Source organism: Coenobita brevimanus, chromosome 90 (assembly GCF_032717465.1).
Source record: "Coenobita brevimanus isolate Jiangsu-jjx chromosome 90, ASM3271746v2, whole genome shotgun sequence".
In the NCBI taxonomy this organism is placed as follows: Eukaryota; Metazoa; Arthropoda; class Malacostraca; order Decapoda; family Coenobitidae; genus Coenobita; species Coenobita brevimanus.
In genome coordinates, this window is record NC_137043.1 from 37,061,346 (window position 1) to 37,081,394 (window position 20,049).

Below are 20,049 nucleotides of genomic sequence, written 5' to 3' on the forward strand. Positions count from 1 at the left end.
TGTGGTACTATCTATACGGCTAAATTTTCATCATTATTTGTTTTATCTATTAGGCAATATAGAAAATTTTATGTATATTACGGATCTATATGTCTGTTTATCTATTTTTATCTATCGACCTCATTTATTTATCTATCTACATTACCTATCTATCTGTCTACCCACCTCTGTACAGTCTGCCTATCTATAACTCTCTATCTATCTGTCTATTCCTTTGTAATCCCTCCCTCCCTCCCTCTCCCTCTCTCTGTTTCTCTCTCTCTCTCTAAATCCTGCCTCTCCCACTGTTTCTATAATCTCCCTTGGGAAGTATCAGCTTAGGGAGGAAAAACTGGGAGAGAGAGAGAGAGAGAGAGAGAGAGAGAGAGAGAGAGAGAGTTATCACACAACCATAATGTACAGCAGGACAAATCCGTCAGTGTCAACACCAATGGAGTCTTGCTGAGCTCCAAAATCAACACATCTCCACTACCCTCACTTTTACTCTCTCTCTCTCTCCACTTTTTCTCCCTTCTCTCATTCCACTCACTTTCAATCCTCACTGTCACTTCTCATTTTCATTGCATTTCTCCTCATTTCTTTCCACAATTTTTAACCTCGGTCATTCTTACAACCCCTCACTCTTAATCTCACCCTCACTCTATAATTCCCCTCATTCACTGTCACTCATTCTCACTCAAACTCACCCTTAGTATCACTCTACCACTGCCCTCACTGGCACTCTTACTCTCACCCTCACTCTTTCCACCACTGCCCTCACTCTACTCTCCCCTCTTATTCCCCTCACTCTTCACAACTGCCTCACCCCTCACTCGCCCCTCTTCTCCCCTAACTCTTGCTTCAATATCCCATCATCTCGCCTTTACTCCTCGCCTCCCTCCCCTCTCCCCCCTTCCTTCCTCTCTCCCTTCCCTGTACCTCCCTGTCCTTTCCCCTCTCCCTCCTTCCTTCCTCTCTTCCTTCCCTCCTCTCCCTTTCTTCCTTCCCTTCCTCTTCCCCGTTCCCTCTCCCCTCCTTTTCCCATTTCTCTTCTCACCTTTTTCCTCTTCTCCCCCTTTCTCCTCTCTCTCTCTCTCTCTCTCTCCCCTCACCAGTGGAGCGACGGGAAATGCTAAAATTCCCTATAAGAGGATTTTAGGAGCAGACATTTATTGGTTTATTATTGACTGTATATATGTATGAGGGGCTGACAGGGGTGTATGAGGGAATGTATGAAGGAAGGAATGAGGGAATGAAGGTATGTACACACGAATGAAGGAATGTGTGAGTAAGTGAAGAGTTCTAGGAATGTATGTAGGAATGTATGACGGGATTAATGAAGGAATGTTGGGGTCTCAGAATGTATGAAGGATGAAGGAATATGTGGACTGAGAAATGTATGATGACGGAATGTATGAAAGAATGATTAATGAAGCTCCCACACATAAGCTGTTCCACCAAATCCATCAACCAAACACAACAGATTAATACCCCCAGCATCAATCAATTTGGTACCATCTCGTAATTCATCCACTCCTCTCTACCCATCAATATCATCAACCCATCCCACCCACCTACCTGCCTATCCCCTCTATCCTCTAAGCTAAAGCCATCCTATCCCCTATCCATCCACTCATCCAGTTAACTATCCGTACCTTATCCAACCCACCTATCTACTCATCTTTTCCATCCATATATCCTCCGCTTTTCTATATCCACTTATCCATCTACCTCAGTCGGATCAGTCCATCCATCCACCTACCTACCCCATCTCTTTTCGCCTTATGCCCCTACCTACATCCACCCACCTATCCCCACCTTTCTATACCCACGTGCCACCACACTTCTCCACCCACCTACCTACCCACCCATCCACATCTTTCCTAAACACACCTACCACCATATTTCTGCACCCACCCACCCACTCCCATCTTTCTCCACCCACCCACTCACCCACCTTTCCCCACCCACCCCTACTTCTCTTTCACCACCCACCCACCCACCCACCTAATCTACCAAATGCACGAGTCGCCATCCAACATTAATACCACCACAAACACACCAGCATCAGTTTAGACTCAGATCAGCAATACCGGTAGAAAGGGAGGGTATGGAGGGGGTGACTGGTGTAGTGGCGTGTTGGTGTGGTGTGATGTGGTGTGGTGTTGTGTGGTGCAGTGTACTGTAGTATAAAGCAGTGCAGTGAAGTGTTGTTTGGTGTGGTGTGGTGAAGTACTGTAGCGGACTGGTATGGTGGTGTAGGGATGTTACTTAGTAGTGTAGTAGAGTGCAGCGGTGTACAGTAGTAAGTAGTAAGTGGTGTATTGCAGTCGTGGTGTATATTGGTGTAGTGGTATATTGTCGTGTCATAGCGGTGTACTGTCGTGGCATAGTGGTGTAATGATGTGCTTTTCTGGTGTGGTGTGACGATTCCTTTTGATGCTGCGTCTACCTGTATCCATCAGCCAAATGGAACGCTCCGCTAATAAGTTTTTCTCCATCAATAAACACAGAGGCGATGAAACGAGACATGAAACGCGAGATGAAACGAGAGAATAAGCAGAACTGATGAGGCGCTGACGTAGTGATGAAGATGAGAGGAAAATGAGTGAAGATGAACTCGGGACGCATCGCTTATTCATCTTTCCGTCGATAAACACGGTGGTGATGAAATATGAAGTGAGGAAATGAGATGTGGGATGTGGAGAGGAAATGGAGAATAAAGCGAATGAAGATGAAATGAGGAAATGTTATATGGTGATAAAACCAGAAGACGAAAATTAATAACATGAAAGATGGAAGGAACGAAATGTACTAAAATAAAAAAAACACACCAAAAAAAAAAAAAAAAAAAAAAAAAAAACAGGTCAACAATAAGACGAAAAATACTGCGCTGAAAATAACATCAAATAAAAACCACGAACACAATGACACCACGAAAGAAATATTAACCGCAAAAATAAAATAATAATAATAATAATAATAATACTGATCAAAAATAAAAAGATGAGATGAAAAATATTGCGCTGAAAATACCAGATCAAAGGCTATTCGACTCACGCTGCTGAGTAATTGGAATCAGGATAGTGTAATACGGAAAATGGCGGCGGGTTGCTAAATACGGCTTGTGTAATCGAGATAAGGCGGACGTCGACTGCACAACCCGGGTTTAAGACAAAGGGACAAAAGGTGGAGGGAGGGAGGGAGGGGGGGTGATATAGGAATAATAGAGAAGAGAGGAAAGGAGAAATATAGAGGGAGGGAGATATGTTCGAGGAGTGAGAGAGGGGTGGGGGAGACGAGAGACAGGAGGAGAGATAAGAGGGAGAGGAAAGGAGGGAGAAGAAGAGAGGAAGGGAGGGAGACAAGAGAAAGAGAGAGGAGGAAGAGAGGAAGGGAGGGAGACAGGAGGAAGGTGGAGGGAGGGGGAGAGGGAGAAAGAGACAGGTAAGGGAAGTAGGTAGGGTAAGGAAGACTGCAGGGAGCGATAGGGAAAAAAGGTAGATGCGGGGAGGAGATATAGGAAGAAGAGAGTGAAGGGAGGCAGTGGGGATGAGGAATGACAGGAGGGAGAGGGAAAGAAGGAAAGAAGCAAATGATGTGCAGGGTGAAAGGCAGGAAACTGAAGGAAGTATTGGAAGTGGGGGGAACGGAGAGGGACAAGGAGAGGGAGAGACAGGGGGAGGGGGAGGGAGAGGGAAAGGGAGACATGTGGGTAGGAAGGGATGTAGAGAAGACAAGTATGGGAAAGGAAGGAAGGGAGAGAAGAGGAAAGATAAAAAAAGAAGGGAGGAAGTGAGTAAGAGAAGGAAGGGATGAAAGAAAGGAGGATGGAAGCAGGTATGGGGAAGAAAGGAATGAGGGAAGGGTGAAGAGATAAGAGAGAGAGAGAGAGAGAGAGAGAGAGAGAGAGAGAAGCAGAGGACGAGAAAGTGGAAAGGGCGGAAAGGAAAAAAAATAGATGGGAAGGGTGGGGCAGGGGGTGAGGAGAGGGCAGGAGGGAAAGGTAGAGGAATCCTGCCGTACATAACCCGGAAGTAAATACACACACACACACACACACACACACACACACACACACGCCTTCTGCCTGTGTATTCGTCATTTTGCCTTTTCATATTTTTGCTTTAAACTGATTTTCTATTTTCCGATTCTACCTACTTAAATCTCCCCTCCCCCCTCTCTCTCTCTGTAGACAAACACACACACGCCGTCTCCACAACACAACCCTATCATAACAAGCGACCTCTCCACTACACAAACCTCATACAGCAAGGCGGAAACTTCTAGGGAGCAGAGTAAAGTGGGGGAAGAAAGGGGAGATGGGGAAGAAAGGGGGAGTCTGTGGAGGGAAATGACATACAGAATTGTGTGTGTGTGTGTGTGTGTGTGTGTGACGTCAGAGGCCTAAGCGTGAGGTGGGGAGGCCTACAACGACCCTTCACACGCTTCACTGAACTCGGGTTTGAGGGGGGGTGAGGGGGGAAATTTAGGGGGGAAGAGGGGACAAGGTAAAAGGAGGAGGAGGAGGAGGAGTAAAGACAGGGAAGGGAGAAGAGGAGCCTACAGGAAAATATAGGAAAAGAGGAAACGAGGAGAGAGGAAGTGGACAAGAGAAGATCCAGAGCGAATGAAAGGATAGACTGAAAGAAATGGAGAGAGAGAGAGAGAGAGAGAGAGAGAAAGAGAGAGAGAGAGGTGGGGGGCTAAGCGGGCGAAGGAAGTATGGGATCAGATTTGGGAGGCTGGGATACAAAACTTCTCTCTTTTGGAAATTTCGTGATGCCTCGAACGTGAAGCCAATCGAGAGAGAGAGAGAGAGAGAGGGGGGGGGTTGGATTATGCCGGTCCTCTCTTTCGTGTGTGTGTGTGTGTGTGTGTGTGTGAATTTTCGTGTGCATGCAGGAATTTTCATGAGGGGGAGTTTCGTGTGAAAATAATTCCTGCCAAAAGTTGCGTGATAAAAAACAGAAAAAAGAAAAGAGAAAAAAGAAAAAACGCTAAGCACTTGAGTTTCGAAGGTAAACATTTTTATAAGTTGCAAGTTTGTGGCGTTAAAAAAAAAAAGAGTTCATGATTAATAATTTGAGGGCCAAGTATTTCTCCAGGTAGGTAGACAGGTACGGGTGTAGGTAGCCTGAGTCAGTGTGTAAGTACAGTAGGTGTGTAAGTACAAATATGAAGGTACAAGCAGACATACAAAGGAAGGTGTAATGATGGCAAGTAAATAAACAGACAGGTAGATGTATAGGTAGGTAAGTACGTGTGTAGGTAGGTAGGTAGGTAGGCAGGTAGGTATGTTAGTTTGTATTGGTTGGTAGGTAAGTTTGTGTGTAGGCTGGTAGGTAAGAATGTGTGTTGGTTGGTCGGTAGGTATGAAGGTAAGTACACAGGTAGGCAGGTACGTAGTCAGGGAGGATGACAAATAAATCTCGTGTAAAAAAAAAAAAAAGCGAGAGAGAAAAGAGAAGGAAAGAAAGAAAGGGGAAAGTGAAACAGAGAAGGGGAGGAAAGAGAGGAAGGGGGAATATGGCTGATTAAGGGAAAGGGAGAAAGTGGAAAGGGAACGGAGGGTCGAGAGGAAGAGAAGAGAGAAAGGAAGGAAAGATGGGGGAGAGGAAGAAGGGAAGAGAGGAAGAGAAACTGAAGGCAGAAATAAAGGTGGGAAGAAGGGTAGGGAGAGGGAGAAAGGAAGAGAAGGAAGAGGAGGAGAAGTAAAAAGAGGAGAGGGAGAGCGATGAAAGGGTGAGAGAAAGAAAGGAGGAGAGGGAGAGTGAGGAAAGTGGAGGAGGAGGAGAGCGAATGGAGGAGGGAAAGGGGAGGCAGGGCAAGGTGGTAAAAACAGGCACCATTCCTAAAAAATTCCCAAAATCACTGCCGCCCTGGTCAGCCATTCCAAGACATTCCAGAACCCAGGCACCCATTCCACACACACACACACACACACACACACACACACACACACACACACACACACACACACAAACTTTCATACTCTCTCTCTCTGGGATAACGAAAGTGTATACAATAATGGAAGAAAAAGGGGAAAACAAAGATGAACGACAATGTGTAGAAAGATGAATAAACAAAGGAAAATGATTAGGGATAGGAAAGAGGGGAATTAAATATAAAAAAAACACTAGTAATAAAATAAAGTGAGATAAAAACAAACAGCAACAACATATAAATATCTGACAGAAGTACGTGTGAGAAAAGAAAAGAGAGGAGAGAGAGAGAATGAGACGAGAGACAGAGAGAAAGAGAGGAACAGCAATGAAAGAACGAGAAAGGAGGGTAGAAAAAGAGCTTACAGAGAGAGAGAGAGAGAGAGTATGAAGGAGGGAGGCTGGTGTAGGAGGGGGGGAGGGGGAGAAGGGGGAGGAGGAGGGGAGGGGGAGGAGGAAGTAGACTAGAGAGGGGGTAGAAAAAGGGGGTCGAGGGGCTTGGGTGGGGGGTCGGCGCTCCCCTCTGCACACTGGGAGTCGAGAGTGGAGTTGCAAAAGTCGGATTTCAATTGCAAATTTAGGTACAAGGTTGATTATGAAGTGGCGAAATGCAGAGAGGCGAACTGGGGGAGAGAGGAGAGTGAGTACAAGTGGAGAAGGAGAGGTGGGGAGAGAGGGTGGGGGAGGGAAGGGAGATGGGGAGGGAAGGGAGAAGAGGAGGGGAGTGGGAGGGAAGGGAGAAGAGGAGGGGAGAGGGAGGGAGGAGAGAAGAGGAGGAGGGGATGGGAAGGGAGAAGAGGAGGGGAGGAGGACGGAAGGAAGGAGGGAAGGGGAGGGATGGGAAAAGAGGAAGGGAGGGGGAGGGACGGGAAAGGAGGGGAGAGGAGGAGAGGAATGAAAGACAAGGAAATGGAGAGAAAACAAGAGAAATATGAGTAGAAAAGAGAAGAAGAGATGAGACGAGATGACAAACAGGAAGAAAAGAGAAGAATGAAAGAAGGGGAAACTACTACTTTCTCACTTGTTCTCTCTCTCTCTCTCTCTCTCTCTCTCTCCATTTTATTCCAGCTTGTCTCCTTTCTCCCCTCATTCATCTCTCCCTCCCTTCCTCTTCCCTCCGCTCTCTTTCATCATCTTTGGGAGGAAATCCGTATCAAGCTATAGTAACATTCATCACCTCCCTCTCTCTCTCTCTCTCTCTCTCTCTCACACTTTCTTTTACATTTTCCCTCCTGTCTCTTTCCTCTTCCTCATAGGCTCTCTTTTCCTTATTGTCTTTCTCTAATTTTTCTTAATATTCTGAATTTCCAGTGTGTCACGTTTGTACTATAATATAATAATGATAATAACAATAATAATAATAATCATATACCACCACCACCACCACTACTACTACTACCACCACTACTACTACTATGTTCTCCCTCGTCCATTCCCTCTCTCCCTCCCCTACACTATCCCATTCACTACCCTCCTTTACACTCTCCTATATAATTATCTTCCTTTCACTCCCCTCCATAAAATCTACTCCTCTGTACCCTTCCTTCATGTACCCTGCCAACCCCTGCCCTGCTAACCCCCTCCCTCCCTACCTAACCCCTCCCCTTCCATCAATCCCTCCAGCTTGGATCAATGAGGGAGGGGGAGAGGGAGGGGAGAAGGGGAGGAAGGGGAGGGAATGCGTAGATAGTGAAAACGATGAAAGAGGGAACAGGAAGGAGAAGGAGGAGACAGGATTAGGTGGATATGAGGAGAAAATGAAAGGGAAAGAAGAGAAAAGGATGGAGAAGCGGAAAGAGGGGAGGAGGAGAGAGAAGGGGAAAGAAGAGAAGAGGAAGCATAGGGAGAAAGGGGGATAAAGGGAAGGAGAAAGGAAAGGAAAATGACACAGCAAAGGAAGAAGGAAATAAGGGAAGATGTGAAAATAGGAAGGGAATTAGAGGGGAAACGAAAAAGGGGAATGAGAGGGGGAAAAAGGGAGAAGGGACTCTAAGGGGAAAGGGGCAGAGGGAATGACAGGGGGGAAGAATGAGAGGAAAAACAACAAAGGGGAATGAGAGAGGGGCAAAGGGAGGGGGGAGACTAATGGGGGAGAGGGGAAGGTGGGGGGCGTTTCTCCCTTTTAATATTTCCTGTTTATTGAAGGCATTATATACATCAAGATCACCGATATATTTTGTGTGTGTGTGTGTGTGTGTGTGTGTGTGTGTGTGTGTGTGTGTGTGTGTGTTTCAGTGAGTGAGTGAGTGGGTGAGGGGGAGAAGTAGCTAGGGAAGGGAAGGGGGAGGTGGGAAGGGGGAGGGAGGAGGGGAAAAGGTAAGAAGAGGGAGAGGGAAAGACAGGGGAGGAGAGAGAGGGGGGACGTAGGGAGGGGAAGGAGGAACCCATCCAGCACGCAAAGGAAGAAGGAAGAGGAAGGGGAGGGAAGAACGAAAGAGGGATTTAGGGAGGGGGAGAAAAGGAGAGGAGGGAGATAGAAAGAGGAGAGAGAAGATACAGGGAGAGGGGGAAAGACTGGGGGGAAAGAGTGAAATGAGGGATGGAAGGAGGGAAAACAGGGAAGGGGGGATGGGAGAAGAGAAATACAAGAAAGATGAAAAAGGGAGATGAGGGGAAATAAGGGTGAAGAGGAAATGGAAAGACAAGGAAAGGGAGGGGAAAGATGAAAAAGGGAGGAGGACGAAAAGGGAGAGGAAGTAAAGGAGAAGGGCAAGTTGGAAATGAAGTAAAGGAGGAGAGAAGATGAAAAAAAATGGGAGGCAGAGAAAGTAAAAATAAAGGAAAGGAAGTAGTAGTAGTAAAGAAAGAGGTATAATAATAATAATAATAATAATAATAATAATAATAATAATAACAATAATAATAAAGGTAGAAGAAAATGGGAATGAGAAGAGGATGTGAGGGGGGACTTTCTTATATATATATGAGTCTCTTGGAATAAAGAGAATGGGTGGGGCTTAAAAGTTTCTGTTAATGAAAAAACTTGAGCTGGTAGTGTGAGGAACTTCAAGGAACTCCCGCTTTCTTCTAATTGTCAATGAGGAGGAGCTGGAGGAGGAGGAAGAGCCTGAAGAAGAGGAGGGGGAGAGAAGAAACGGAAGGAGGAAGAACGTCAGAAGGAGGAAGAGAGCAAGGAGGAGCCTGATGATGATGATGATGATGATGATGATGATGATGATGATGATGATGACGCGGGCCTGATAATGCTAACAATCACACTACCAACCCACTCACGGTAGGGACAATTTTTTTTTTTTTTTTTTATTCCAGTTCACACCAGTCACTTTTTGGGGGATCGAACCAACACGGGGCCGTAACTCCAACCGAGGCGTCCAAATCACTAGACCACCGGGCGCTACTAAAACTCAGAAAATAAATATATGAAAAAAAATAAATAAAAACACCTTACTACACCACCAACTCAAAATCCAAAATGCGAAAAATAAAAAAAAAAACTGATAAATGAGAAAAAAGCTCCACACCGCAAAAAAATCTAAATGAAAATAAAAAAAAATCCCAAAATAATAGTAACAATTGACATAAAAAAAAAATGATAGCAGCGTCCTCCTCAGAAGCAAGTAAAATATCTCGATTCCAATTTCAACTTTCTTTCCATGAGAGAGAGAGAGAGAGAGAGAGAGAGAGAGAGAATAAGGGAGGGAGGGAGTTTAGGGATCATTTGGCAGGGAGGTAACGAGGGACGCTTTACCTCTCTCCCTTTCCTCCCTTCCCACCCTTTTCTCTCTAGTTTCTCTCCTTTCCCTCCATTTTCTCTCTAACCTCCCTCCTTTTCTACCTTTTTTTCACTTATTCCTCCTTGTTCTATCATCGTGTCCCCTAATTCTCGCCTTTCCCTTTTCCTCATACCTTCTCTTCCTTTCCTACCTTTTTCACCTACGTCTCTCTCTCTCTCGCCCTGTCCCTTACTTCCCTCCCCTTCTCTTTTCCTCATGCCTCTATTCCTTTCCTCCTTTTTCTCACCCCTTCCCTTCCCTTCCCTTTTCCCTCCCTCACTTTTTCTCTCCTCTCTTTCTCACCGTTTCTTGACTCCTTCCCTCCTTTTCACTGTCCGTCTTTTCTTCATTATTCCCTCCTTCTTATCTTCCTACTTCTTTCATCTCTCTTCCTCTTCCCTACCTTCCTACTTCCATTCCCTCTTCCTTCTTTTCCCTTCTTTCCTCTCCTCTTCCCTTATTTTCCTCTCTCCCTTTCTACCCAACTCATTCCCTTTCTTACCTCTGCATCACTCTTCTTACTCTCAAGTTCCTCTCACTCCTCTTTTCATCCTCTCACAGTCCAGTCAAGAGAGAAAGGGGAGAGAGAGAGAAAAGAGAGAAGTGGAGGAAAGAGAGGGAAGAAGTGGAGGAAAGAATGGAGAGGGAGCAAAACAGGAGGGAGGGAGGAAAGGTGATACACTACCTCACCTTGACAAACCTGCTCCTCCTCCTCCTCCTTCATAGCTCAAGTATCCTAATTCTGTCACTAAACCAGACCACCTCTCTCTCTCTCTGTTTCTCTCTCTCTTTCTCTCTCTCTCTCTCACAAACACACACACACACACACACACACACACACACACACACATAATGCATCCCAGCTCACATGTAACCAAACCAACAGATGTTACCTAAAAAAATAAATCAGTTTATACGACAGGTGTTCTCTTCAAATACAAATACACTTTTTTCTGAAGCGTTATCATATCAAAAGTAACAGTTACGTAAAAAAGGCAGAACCAAGGCCATCTGAACCGCTTGTGTGTGTGTGTGTGTGTGTGTGTGTGTGTGTGTGTGTGTGTGTGTGTGTGTGTGTGTGTGTGTTTATTAATCTTACAACATTTTATCTGTTTGGTGGGAATTAGGTTTCGGATGATGATGATGATGATGATGACGATAACAATGATGATGATGATTAACACAGCTCACCCTCAGCTGCATAAAATCACCTGGCGCTCGGTGGAGTTAAACACCAGAGTTGTCCTGAGCATGAGAGGGTTAAATTCCCCCTAAGAGACAAGGACTATAACTGGATCTATCAGTATCACATGACTAGCCGCTCCCCACCCAAGGCTACGGCTCTGGTTCCTGTGACTCACTACCACACGAATAAATTGGTCCTTCGCTAACTGAGATTATAATTTATCGAAGTAGTGGCGGTGGTGGTGATGATAGTAGTAGTAGTAGTATATTATTATTATTATTATATTATCATTATTACTATTACCACCACAATTATTATTATCATTATTACTATTACCACCATTATTATTATTATTATTATTATTATTATTGTTATTTGTATTATTATTATTATATACGACCATCAGTTGTAAGAATGGAGGAGGAGGAAGAGGAGGAGGTAAGAGAGGCAGGGGCAAGAGTAAGAGAAGAGGGTGGGGGTCAAAAAGAGCAATACATCAAAAAAGATTAATAACGCTGGCAAGCAGGGAGGGGGGGAGGCTGTGAGGGGAGGGGAAGAAGCGGGGAGGGGAGGGGAGAGGAGTGGGGAAGAGGCTGGGGAAGTGGGTGGGAAAGAATGCAAAGGGGAGAGGGGAGGGAAGAGCAAAAGGAGGTAGTAAGAGAAGAGGAAATGGGAAACAAGAAAAGTGATGGGAAGGAAGGAAGGAAGAAAGGAAGGAGGGAAGGCTGTGAGGTAAAATGAAGGAAGAGGGGAGGGGAGATGAAGGTAGGAATGGTAAGAGAGGAGGAGAGGGGAGAGCGAGAGGGGAAAAAAGAAAGGGGAAGGCTAGGGCCGGGTAAGATGATGGAAGACTTGTATTGCTGTTGGAGGAGGAGGAGGAGGAGGAAGAGAAGATGATGAAGAAGAAAAAAGGGAAGAGGATGAAGACCAAGAATAACAAGAAAAACAAGACAAACAAGTAGGGAAGAAAAGAGGGTGACAGGAATGAAATTAATCAAACGGGAGAAAATATAAAAATCAAATGAGAAACCTAACCTGAACCAAACATAACACCACACCAAACTCCCACACTACACAGCCCCACACACACACACTCAGCAAAGCCCTTCCCTATCCACCCCCCTAAAAGTTGCCCATAAAACACCAAACACAATCACGAGTGCCAGATGCAAAATTAAAACACGCTGAATGGCACGAAGCACGGCAAAGAAACTACAGAAGAAACGAAACAGCCGCCACGTATTCTCGCCGGGTAAAGAGGCTCCCTAGCACCTCTTCCATGGCGATTTATTTTCGGATATGGCTGGTTGATAGCCTTCTGAATGTTATTTATCCAGAGTATGGCGATGTTTGAAGGACTTATAAGACGCAAAAGAGGAGAGTTAGGTGTAAAAAGTAAAGGAAATCGCTTTGGAGGGAACAGAATAGCAACAAGAAAATACTGGAGTAGAACTGACCATGAGAGGGCTAAAATTAAGCCCCCCTCAGACAAAATCAGCCTTCAATTCCCTTTCGTTACTGCAGGATGAACAACATAGGGAAAGATTCTGCCCTTGACTTCCCTGCAATTCTGATCACCCTGGGAGAGGCCCTTTGTTTATGACGAGGGGAAGGCTGGATCTAACCACTTCAATATTTCAAAGTCTCTCTCTAAAGGCAAATAAAATCGTCTGTAGAAAGCAAAATAAAAAAAAAGTCGTATACTGAAAAGGTCAAACAAGGAACCCATAGATAAAAAAAAAAAAATCGTCTGGAGATAAGATTAAAAACAGAAAAAAAACATGGTATACCGAAAACACTAATCTTGGTGCTCAGTGATAATAAAAATCGTGTGGAGACAGCAAGATAAAAAAAAAAAAAAAAAAAAAGATGAATGTCGTGTACTGATAAGGGTAATGAAGGAACACACAGATTGAAAAAAAAAAGTCTAGAGATAGCAATATTAAAGAAAAAGGAAAAAATCGTGTACTGAAAACGCTAATCTTTGTACCTGAAGATAAACTCGCCTGTAAATGGCAATATCAAAATAATCTTGTCCTCGTACTGAAGGGGTCGAACCAGGTAGGGCAGGACTTAAATTGGACAAATTAAAAAAAAAAAAAACGACAAGCCATTTCCAGATCCAATTAAAGTGGAAATAAATATAATGGTAGGGAAATATGGACCAGGTAGAGGGGGGGGGGAGCAGGTGGAAAAAACGGGGCCATAAACGAAGAGGGAAATAAGAAAAGGATGAGAGAGAGAGAGAGAGAGAGAGAATATTAGAGAAATGGGAGGGAGTGTGGGAGATTTATAGGGCAGAGGGTATTGGGAGCTGGGTTACTACTGTCTACATTGGGAGGGGGAGGGGAGGAGAATGAGGGGAAGGGGAGGAGAGAGAGAGAGAGAGGGAAGGGGAGAGGGAAGGAAAGGAGGGCATGGGGATGGAGGGGAAGGGGAGAATAGGATGGAGGAAAGGGGGAAGAGGGGAGGAAAGGAAGGCACGTGGAAGGAGAGAATAGGATGGAAGGAAGGAGGAAGAGGGGAGGGAAAGAGGGCATAGGGATGAAGGGGAAGGGGAGAACAGGATGGAAGGAAGGGGTAAGAGGTTAATACCGGAGGACAGGGATGGGGAAGGCAGGTCAGGGGGCAGGGGAAGAGTGGAAGATTTTTATGGGAGATGGGGAGGGGGAGATGGAAATGACGGCCAGGAGGTGAGGATGGGATTGGATGGAAAGGACGCTGAGGCAGTGGACAGAGATGTGAAGGGGAGAGGAGATGAGGAAAGGGGGGGAAGGGATTGGGAAGAGGAAGATGGCGAGGGGGCGAGAGGGAGGGATAGGTGAGTCAAAAATGTGAGAGAGAGAGAGAGAGAGAGAGAGAGAGAGAGAGAGAGAGAGAGAGAGGAACGGGGAAATATATCGAGAAACAATCAAATATACTGTACTCGCCCCCCCAAAAAAAAAAAAAAAAAAAATCCCATATCAAAAAATGACGAAAAATAAGGCCACAAAAAAAACTCAGGTGAAACTAATGATCCCAAACCCACATACTGAACCATTAACAAAATCGGATCAAAAATGATGCAATTCGGATGAGCGGATCAGCCTGCCTTATGTTAACTGGACGGTGAGGCGGGGGGAAGGGGAGAGTAGAGGGAGAGGGAAAAGGGAAGTGGGAGGGGAGGGGGAGAAAGGGGAGTGGACAGGGATGGATTAGGGAAGGAGGTGTAAATAAAGAGGGGGAAGGGAAAGGCAGATTGGAAAAGGAATGGGGAGGGGAAGGGGGAGAAATAAGGGTGGGGAAGGGGAGAAGACAGGTGAGGGGGAAGGGGGAATGGGATAGGGATGGATGAGGGAGGGGATGTAAATGAAGGGGAAGGAAAGGGCAAGAGTAAAGGGAGATGAGGAGTGGGATGGTAATGGGGAGAAGCATGGGACTGGGGGGAGAATAGGGAAAGGGAGAAAGGGAGAGAGGGGGGAGTCTTTGTAAACCGAATAAATCGTCTGAATCTAGCAGAATATAATCGTCCTCGCACTAAAGGGGTTAATGGAAAGTAAGTAATCTTTCCGCCAATCAGCGTTCACCTCTAATGGCAAGTTCAGAATGACGTCATAATCTCTCCGCCAATCAGCAGCCGACTAACTTTCCACGTGTGTGTGTGTGTGTGTGTGTGTGTGTGTGTGTGTGTGTGTGTGTGTGTGTGTGTGTGTGTGTAAGTATATTGCATGGGGTTTCCATTACTTTTTTTTTCATTCTTGTCATACATCAATGACACAGCAATCAATCAGTAATAACTCGTCAATAAAGAAAACCACAATCAATCAAACAATTACTCGAAGAATCAACCAATCAATCTCTACTCACCCTTCCAAACTGTTCCACGCAATTCTCCACCGTAAATCAATCAATCAGTGTGTACTCACCTCTCCAAATTGCTCAAGGTAATTATTAACGTCTTCCACGGCGATCAATCAATCAAGGAATCAACCAATCAATCTCTACTCACCCTTCCAAACTGCTCGAAGTAATTCTTGACGTCCTCCAAGGTGGTGGGGGCAGACAGGCCACCCACAAAGATCTTCTTAGTGCGGGTTACCATCTGCGAAAAAGAGAGAAAAATATGACGTGTTTGGCGAGAGGAAGTAGTGTGTGTATTTTCTGCCTGTCTGCTTTTCTGCTTGCTTAGTTGTGTATTTAAGTGCATTTATGTACAGAAATAATGTATTTTATTTGTGTATTTCTTTATTTAGGAAGTACACTATTTTATCTTTATATTTTCTTTTCTCTACTTAGACTATTCCCTTATCATTTATTTTCTTTTATATATCTATCTATTTAAGTACCTATTTATTTATCTATGTATTTTAGGCATCTGTTTCTTTATTTTCTGTATTTTTTGTGCCTATATACTTCCTCTTCACTAGGCATGTTCTTACTATTTCTTGCTCGTTCTTGCTTTCTCTTTCTATGCTTTCTGGATCCTGCCTCACACGATTCGTCTTTGGGGAGATAAAGATGAAAATGATGCTGCTGATGCTGATGATGATGATTTCTAAAGGAGGAGGATAGGAAGATTATAAAAAAGTATAAGATAACTGCCTTTTTTTTTTCTTTTTTCTCTCTCTCTCTCTCTTACACACACACACACACACACACACACGGCAATCCCTCCTAGTAACGAGCTCCTATTCTAGAAACTAACCCTGTAGTTGGCTGAAGTTTCCCTTGTGCTGTTAAGCGAGCAGAGAGAGAGAGAGAGAGAGAGAGAGAGACGATAGATAGATGGACAGATAGATCAGGGCGAACAAAAAGGGGAGCGAGACGGCTATATATCTCCTTGGTTCCCCTCTCTCTCTCTCTCTCTCTCTCTCCCTTCACCTCTCTCTCTCTCTCTCCCACTCCCCTCCCTCCCCTCTCCCCTCTCCCTCCCCTCTCATCAGTCTTCTCACTCTCTCTTCTATCACTTCTCACCCCTCCCTCCTTCGTACATTCTCTCTCTCTCTCTCTCCCTCTCTCTCTCTCTCTCTCTCACCCCTCCACCCGTCAATCAGTCTCTCCCCATCACACGCTAGGAATCGCAATTATCTGAGAGAGAGAGAGAGAGAGAGAGAGAGAGAGAGAGAGAGAGAGAGAGAGACTATTAACCCAGCAACCAAGGAGACTGCTTAGTGTACTTTTAAAGCAACTTGGGAACACCATACACAAAACATCACAAACGCACAAAACTTTAGATTCTCGCTTGGGAATTATAAAGTCAGCATGGGGTTAACTTTTTTCGACTCTCTCTCTCTCTCTCTCTCTCTCTCTTCCTCTCTCTCTCTCTCTCTCTCTCTCTCTTCCTCTCTCTCTCTCTCTCTCTCTATCTATCTGGCTATATGTCTCACCGTTTCTTCCATGACCCTTTGTTTAACTTCATCTTTCTCCTTTACATTCCACTTTCATCCTTCCTCTCTTCTGTGCTGCTCTCTCTCTCTCTCTCTCTCTCTCTCTCTCTCTCTCTCTCTCTCAGCCAATCCCAGCTCCTCCATTGGCACCTCAATCAGGGAACCCAAATGTATCCACTTTTGTTTATATGCGACATCAAGACCATTCGGCGCAAACCGACCTCGACCCCAAGCCCTCGCAGCCGAGCAAAAACAGCCTCCATTGTATCTATCTATCCCGACTTTATCTAACTCGGGTCCAAATTCAATCCAAGCCGAAAAAATAGATGACCCCTAACTCCCCAAATGACTTGAACCGAATCGTGAGGGGTGCCGAAAGCGATGTAAACATTGCCATGAGAAAGGAGGTCGAGAGGAGACTATAGGCTACTTTGATTGTTGTGGGGGGAGGGGGAGGGGGAGGGGGAGGGAGAGGGAGAGGGGGAGGGGTAAGGGAGGTGATGAGGCACTTGGGAGAGAAGCAGAAGGGGAAGTGAGGAAATTGGAGGGAGGGAGAGGATGAAGTAAGAGTGGAAAGAAGAATATGGAGAGGGAGGCAGATGATCGGAGTGAGTGAATGAAAGAAGGGATAATAAGGGAGGAAAAAGGTGAAGAAGAGGAGAGGAGGGTATGAAACGTAGGAAAGAGAAGGATGGAGAAGTTAGGGAAGTATGAATGGAGAACAGAGGAAGAGAAGAATATTGGGAGAGGGGAAAAGGAGGAAGAAAAAGATGAGAGAGGAGATATGAGGGAAGGAAACGAAAAGGGAGAATATGGATGTAAGAGAGAATATGGAATGGAAGATAGGCGGAAATAGGAAAGTAAATGGGAAGGAGAGGGGAGATGAAAGAGTAAGGTAGAAGAAAATAGGCAAGTGAGGAAGGATGGCTGAAAAAAGTGAATGTAAAGGGGGGAGGAAAGAATCTGGGAAAAAGGGGGAGATCGTGGAGAAGAATAAGGAAGGGATCACATGGGAGGGAGGGAATGAAGAAAGAGAATATACGAGGGAAGGAGGAAAACAAGACAAGGCAGGATGAAAGAAAACAGAGAATACAAGTGCAAAGAATGAACCAAGATTAATAAGTAAAAATAAGAAATGAAGAGGAACAGCACCTGTCAATCTCTCTCTCTCTCTCTCTCTCTCTCTCTTTAGTTTTCCTCTTCCTCCTGTTTCCCATTCTCTCCTTCGCTCCTTCCAATATTCCTTCATTTTTCTTCCACCTCGTTTTCTTTTGTCTTCCATGATTCTTCCCTTTCTTCCTGCCTTTTGTGTTTTCCTCATTCCATTATTTTCGTACTCATTTTCACACCATTCATGCTCTCTCTCTCTCTCTCTCTCTCTCTCACACACACACACACACACACACACACCCTTTTCTAATATTCTCTCATGCCTCTGACTGCCTTTCCTCCTCCTCTCTTCCTCCTCCTCCTTCTCCTCTCCCCATTTTCGCAATCTACCAAAACAAGCATCATCACCCTTCCCCTTCCTCCACTTTTATCTTTACTTCTTCTCTTCCTTCTCCCCTATCTCTCGTCTCCTAATATTGTTCCTCTCTCTCTCTCTCCACACTTCTTTTACCTCTTCTCTCCCTCTCATCTTCTGAATAAACAAAGTCACTAGCACAATCTCTTTCTTCCCTTCTCCGCATCTTTTTTCCTGTTCTCTCTCTCTCTCTCTCTCTCTCTCTCTCTCTCTCCTTTCTTTTAGTCTTGTTCTTCGTCTGTGTCCCCATTACTTTTTCTGTATTTTCTTTTTTCTTTCACTATCGCTCGTTTCTCTCTCTACCATCTTCTCTCTTCTTTTCCCCTTTTCCCTCTTCATCCCTCCTTCCTTTTTTCCTTTCATCTCCAGTTTTCTTCTCTCTCTCTCTCTCTCTCTCTGTCTACCTGTCTGTCTGTCCGTCTCTGTCTCTCATTTTTCATTTTTATTTCCAGTTCATTTGCCTTTCCCTCCCCTTTCTTCCTTTTACCACTAATTTTCTTCCCTCTTCTCTCCATCTCTACCTGCCTCCCCCTCCCCTCCCTCCTACCTTGCCCCCTCCAATCTCACCTTGCATTTACAAAGTTAGAGCACCTCTCTCCCCCCCCTCTCTCTCTCTCTTTTCCTGTACTCCTCTCCCCTTCTCTCTTTTCCCTTCACTCTTCTCCTCTCTCTCTCTCTCTCTCTCTCACCACCTTCCCTCCCTATCTTCAGATTACTTCTTCCATCTCCCCTCTCCCTCCCATCCCGTCTCGCCCTTCCTCCCCTCTCTACTATTACTCAACTCCACTCCCTTCCAATCTCCCAACCACGCCTTCCCCTCCCCTCGCCTCCTACCCCCGCCTTACTCCTTCCGTCCCCTCCCCTCTCTCACTATTTCCCCACCTTTCCTTCCCCTCCCATTCCCCTCTCTCCTTCCTTTCCCTCTCACTTATTACCCTATTCCCCTCTCTCCCTTCATTCCTCCCCTCTTCCTCACCTTCCTTCCCCTCCTCTCCCCTCTCTCACGCTACTTCCCTGCCTTTTCCACCCCTCCCCTCCCTCTCACCTATTACTCTACTCCCCTCCCCTCCCCTTTCCCTCCCTTCCCCTCCCCCCATAATCGACCCTAACCCCTCGGAGGTCATTCAGGTCAAAATAAAAAGAGAAAAAGAGAAAGTTTTGCCATTTGGTCTGGAAGCCTCCTCTCTCTCTCTCTCTCTCTCTCTCTCTCTCTCTCTCTCCCCTCTAAAGAACACACAGAGAGAACACACAGAGGAGAGAAGCGGAGAAAGATGAGTCAGAATAAAGAGAAGAGAGGAAAACAAACGAAAGAGGAAAGGAAGAGAGGATTATGGGTAAGAAGAGAGGGGAGGAGAGAGAGAGAGGATACAGTAGGGAATGAGAACAGCTGAACGTAAAAGAGGAAGAGATGCGAAGAAAAAGTGAGAAAATACGGAAATAAAGAGAGGAGGAAGAGAGTAAAGAGAGAAAGCGACGCAAGACGAAGCATATGACCAATAATTTCCAAGTTCTGAGGTCAAGGGTCACGGATTATCAATGAAGAGGTCGTTGAGAGAGAGAGAGAGAGAGAGAGAGAGAGAGAGAGAGAGAGAGAGAGAGAGAGAGATCCCTCATCTATAGTGGTGGGGGTGGGGGTGTAGTGGTAAGCAGGTCCCCCCTTCTAACCCTTCCCCCTTATGGAGCTCCCCCCCCTCTATTTAAAGAAAAATTGCCGTACTCTTCCCCTCCTCTTCCCCTCCCCCATATGAAAATATCCTCACCCCTCTATTAACTTAAACACTCCCCCTCCCCCTTCATCCCCAACTTACCCCCCAGATAAAAATATAAATACCCCCTTTCCCTAACCATTCGCCTCTCCCCCTTTCCCAATCACCCCTCTCCCCTTTCATCTTCAACTCCCCCCCAGATTAAAAATACAAGTACCCCCTCCCCCTCTTCCACTGACCCCCTCTCACTCCCCACACAAAAATAACCCCTCTATTCATATAAGGTAAATCCCCACCGCTTCCCCTAACGATGCTAAAACACCCCCCACATGAATATACCCCCTTATACTAATACAAAATTATCCCATCCTTCACTTCCCCTACATAACCCCCTCCCTCTTAACCCCCACCTTCCCCCATAGAAAAATAAAAATACCCCCTCCAATAATATAAAAACTTCCCCTCCCCCTCACCCCCTTCCCCTCCTCTCCCCTCCCTCTCCCCACTCCCCAGCACCGACACCACCAGATATATATGATAATTACCTTAGGGGGGTCATTAGGGAGGGGTGGGGCGGCCTCCCCTCCACTGGGTCTAACTGCCTTCTA

At 45.5% G+C, this 20,049-nt stretch overlaps 1 protein-coding gene across 1 annotated transcript in view; it reads right to left on the reverse strand.

The window, feature by feature from the left end:
* Rbp6 (RNA-binding protein 6) overlaps positions 1–20,049 on the reverse strand; it is a 992,472-nt gene that overhangs the window by 342,408 nt on the left and 630,015 nt on the right. Inside the window, exon 6 of the mRNA XM_080281723.1 lies at positions 14,833–14,925. Coding sequence (XP_080137849.1) covers positions 14,833–14,925 — 93 coding nt within the window. The remainder of the gene's footprint in view (positions 1–14,832; positions 14,926–20,049) is intronic.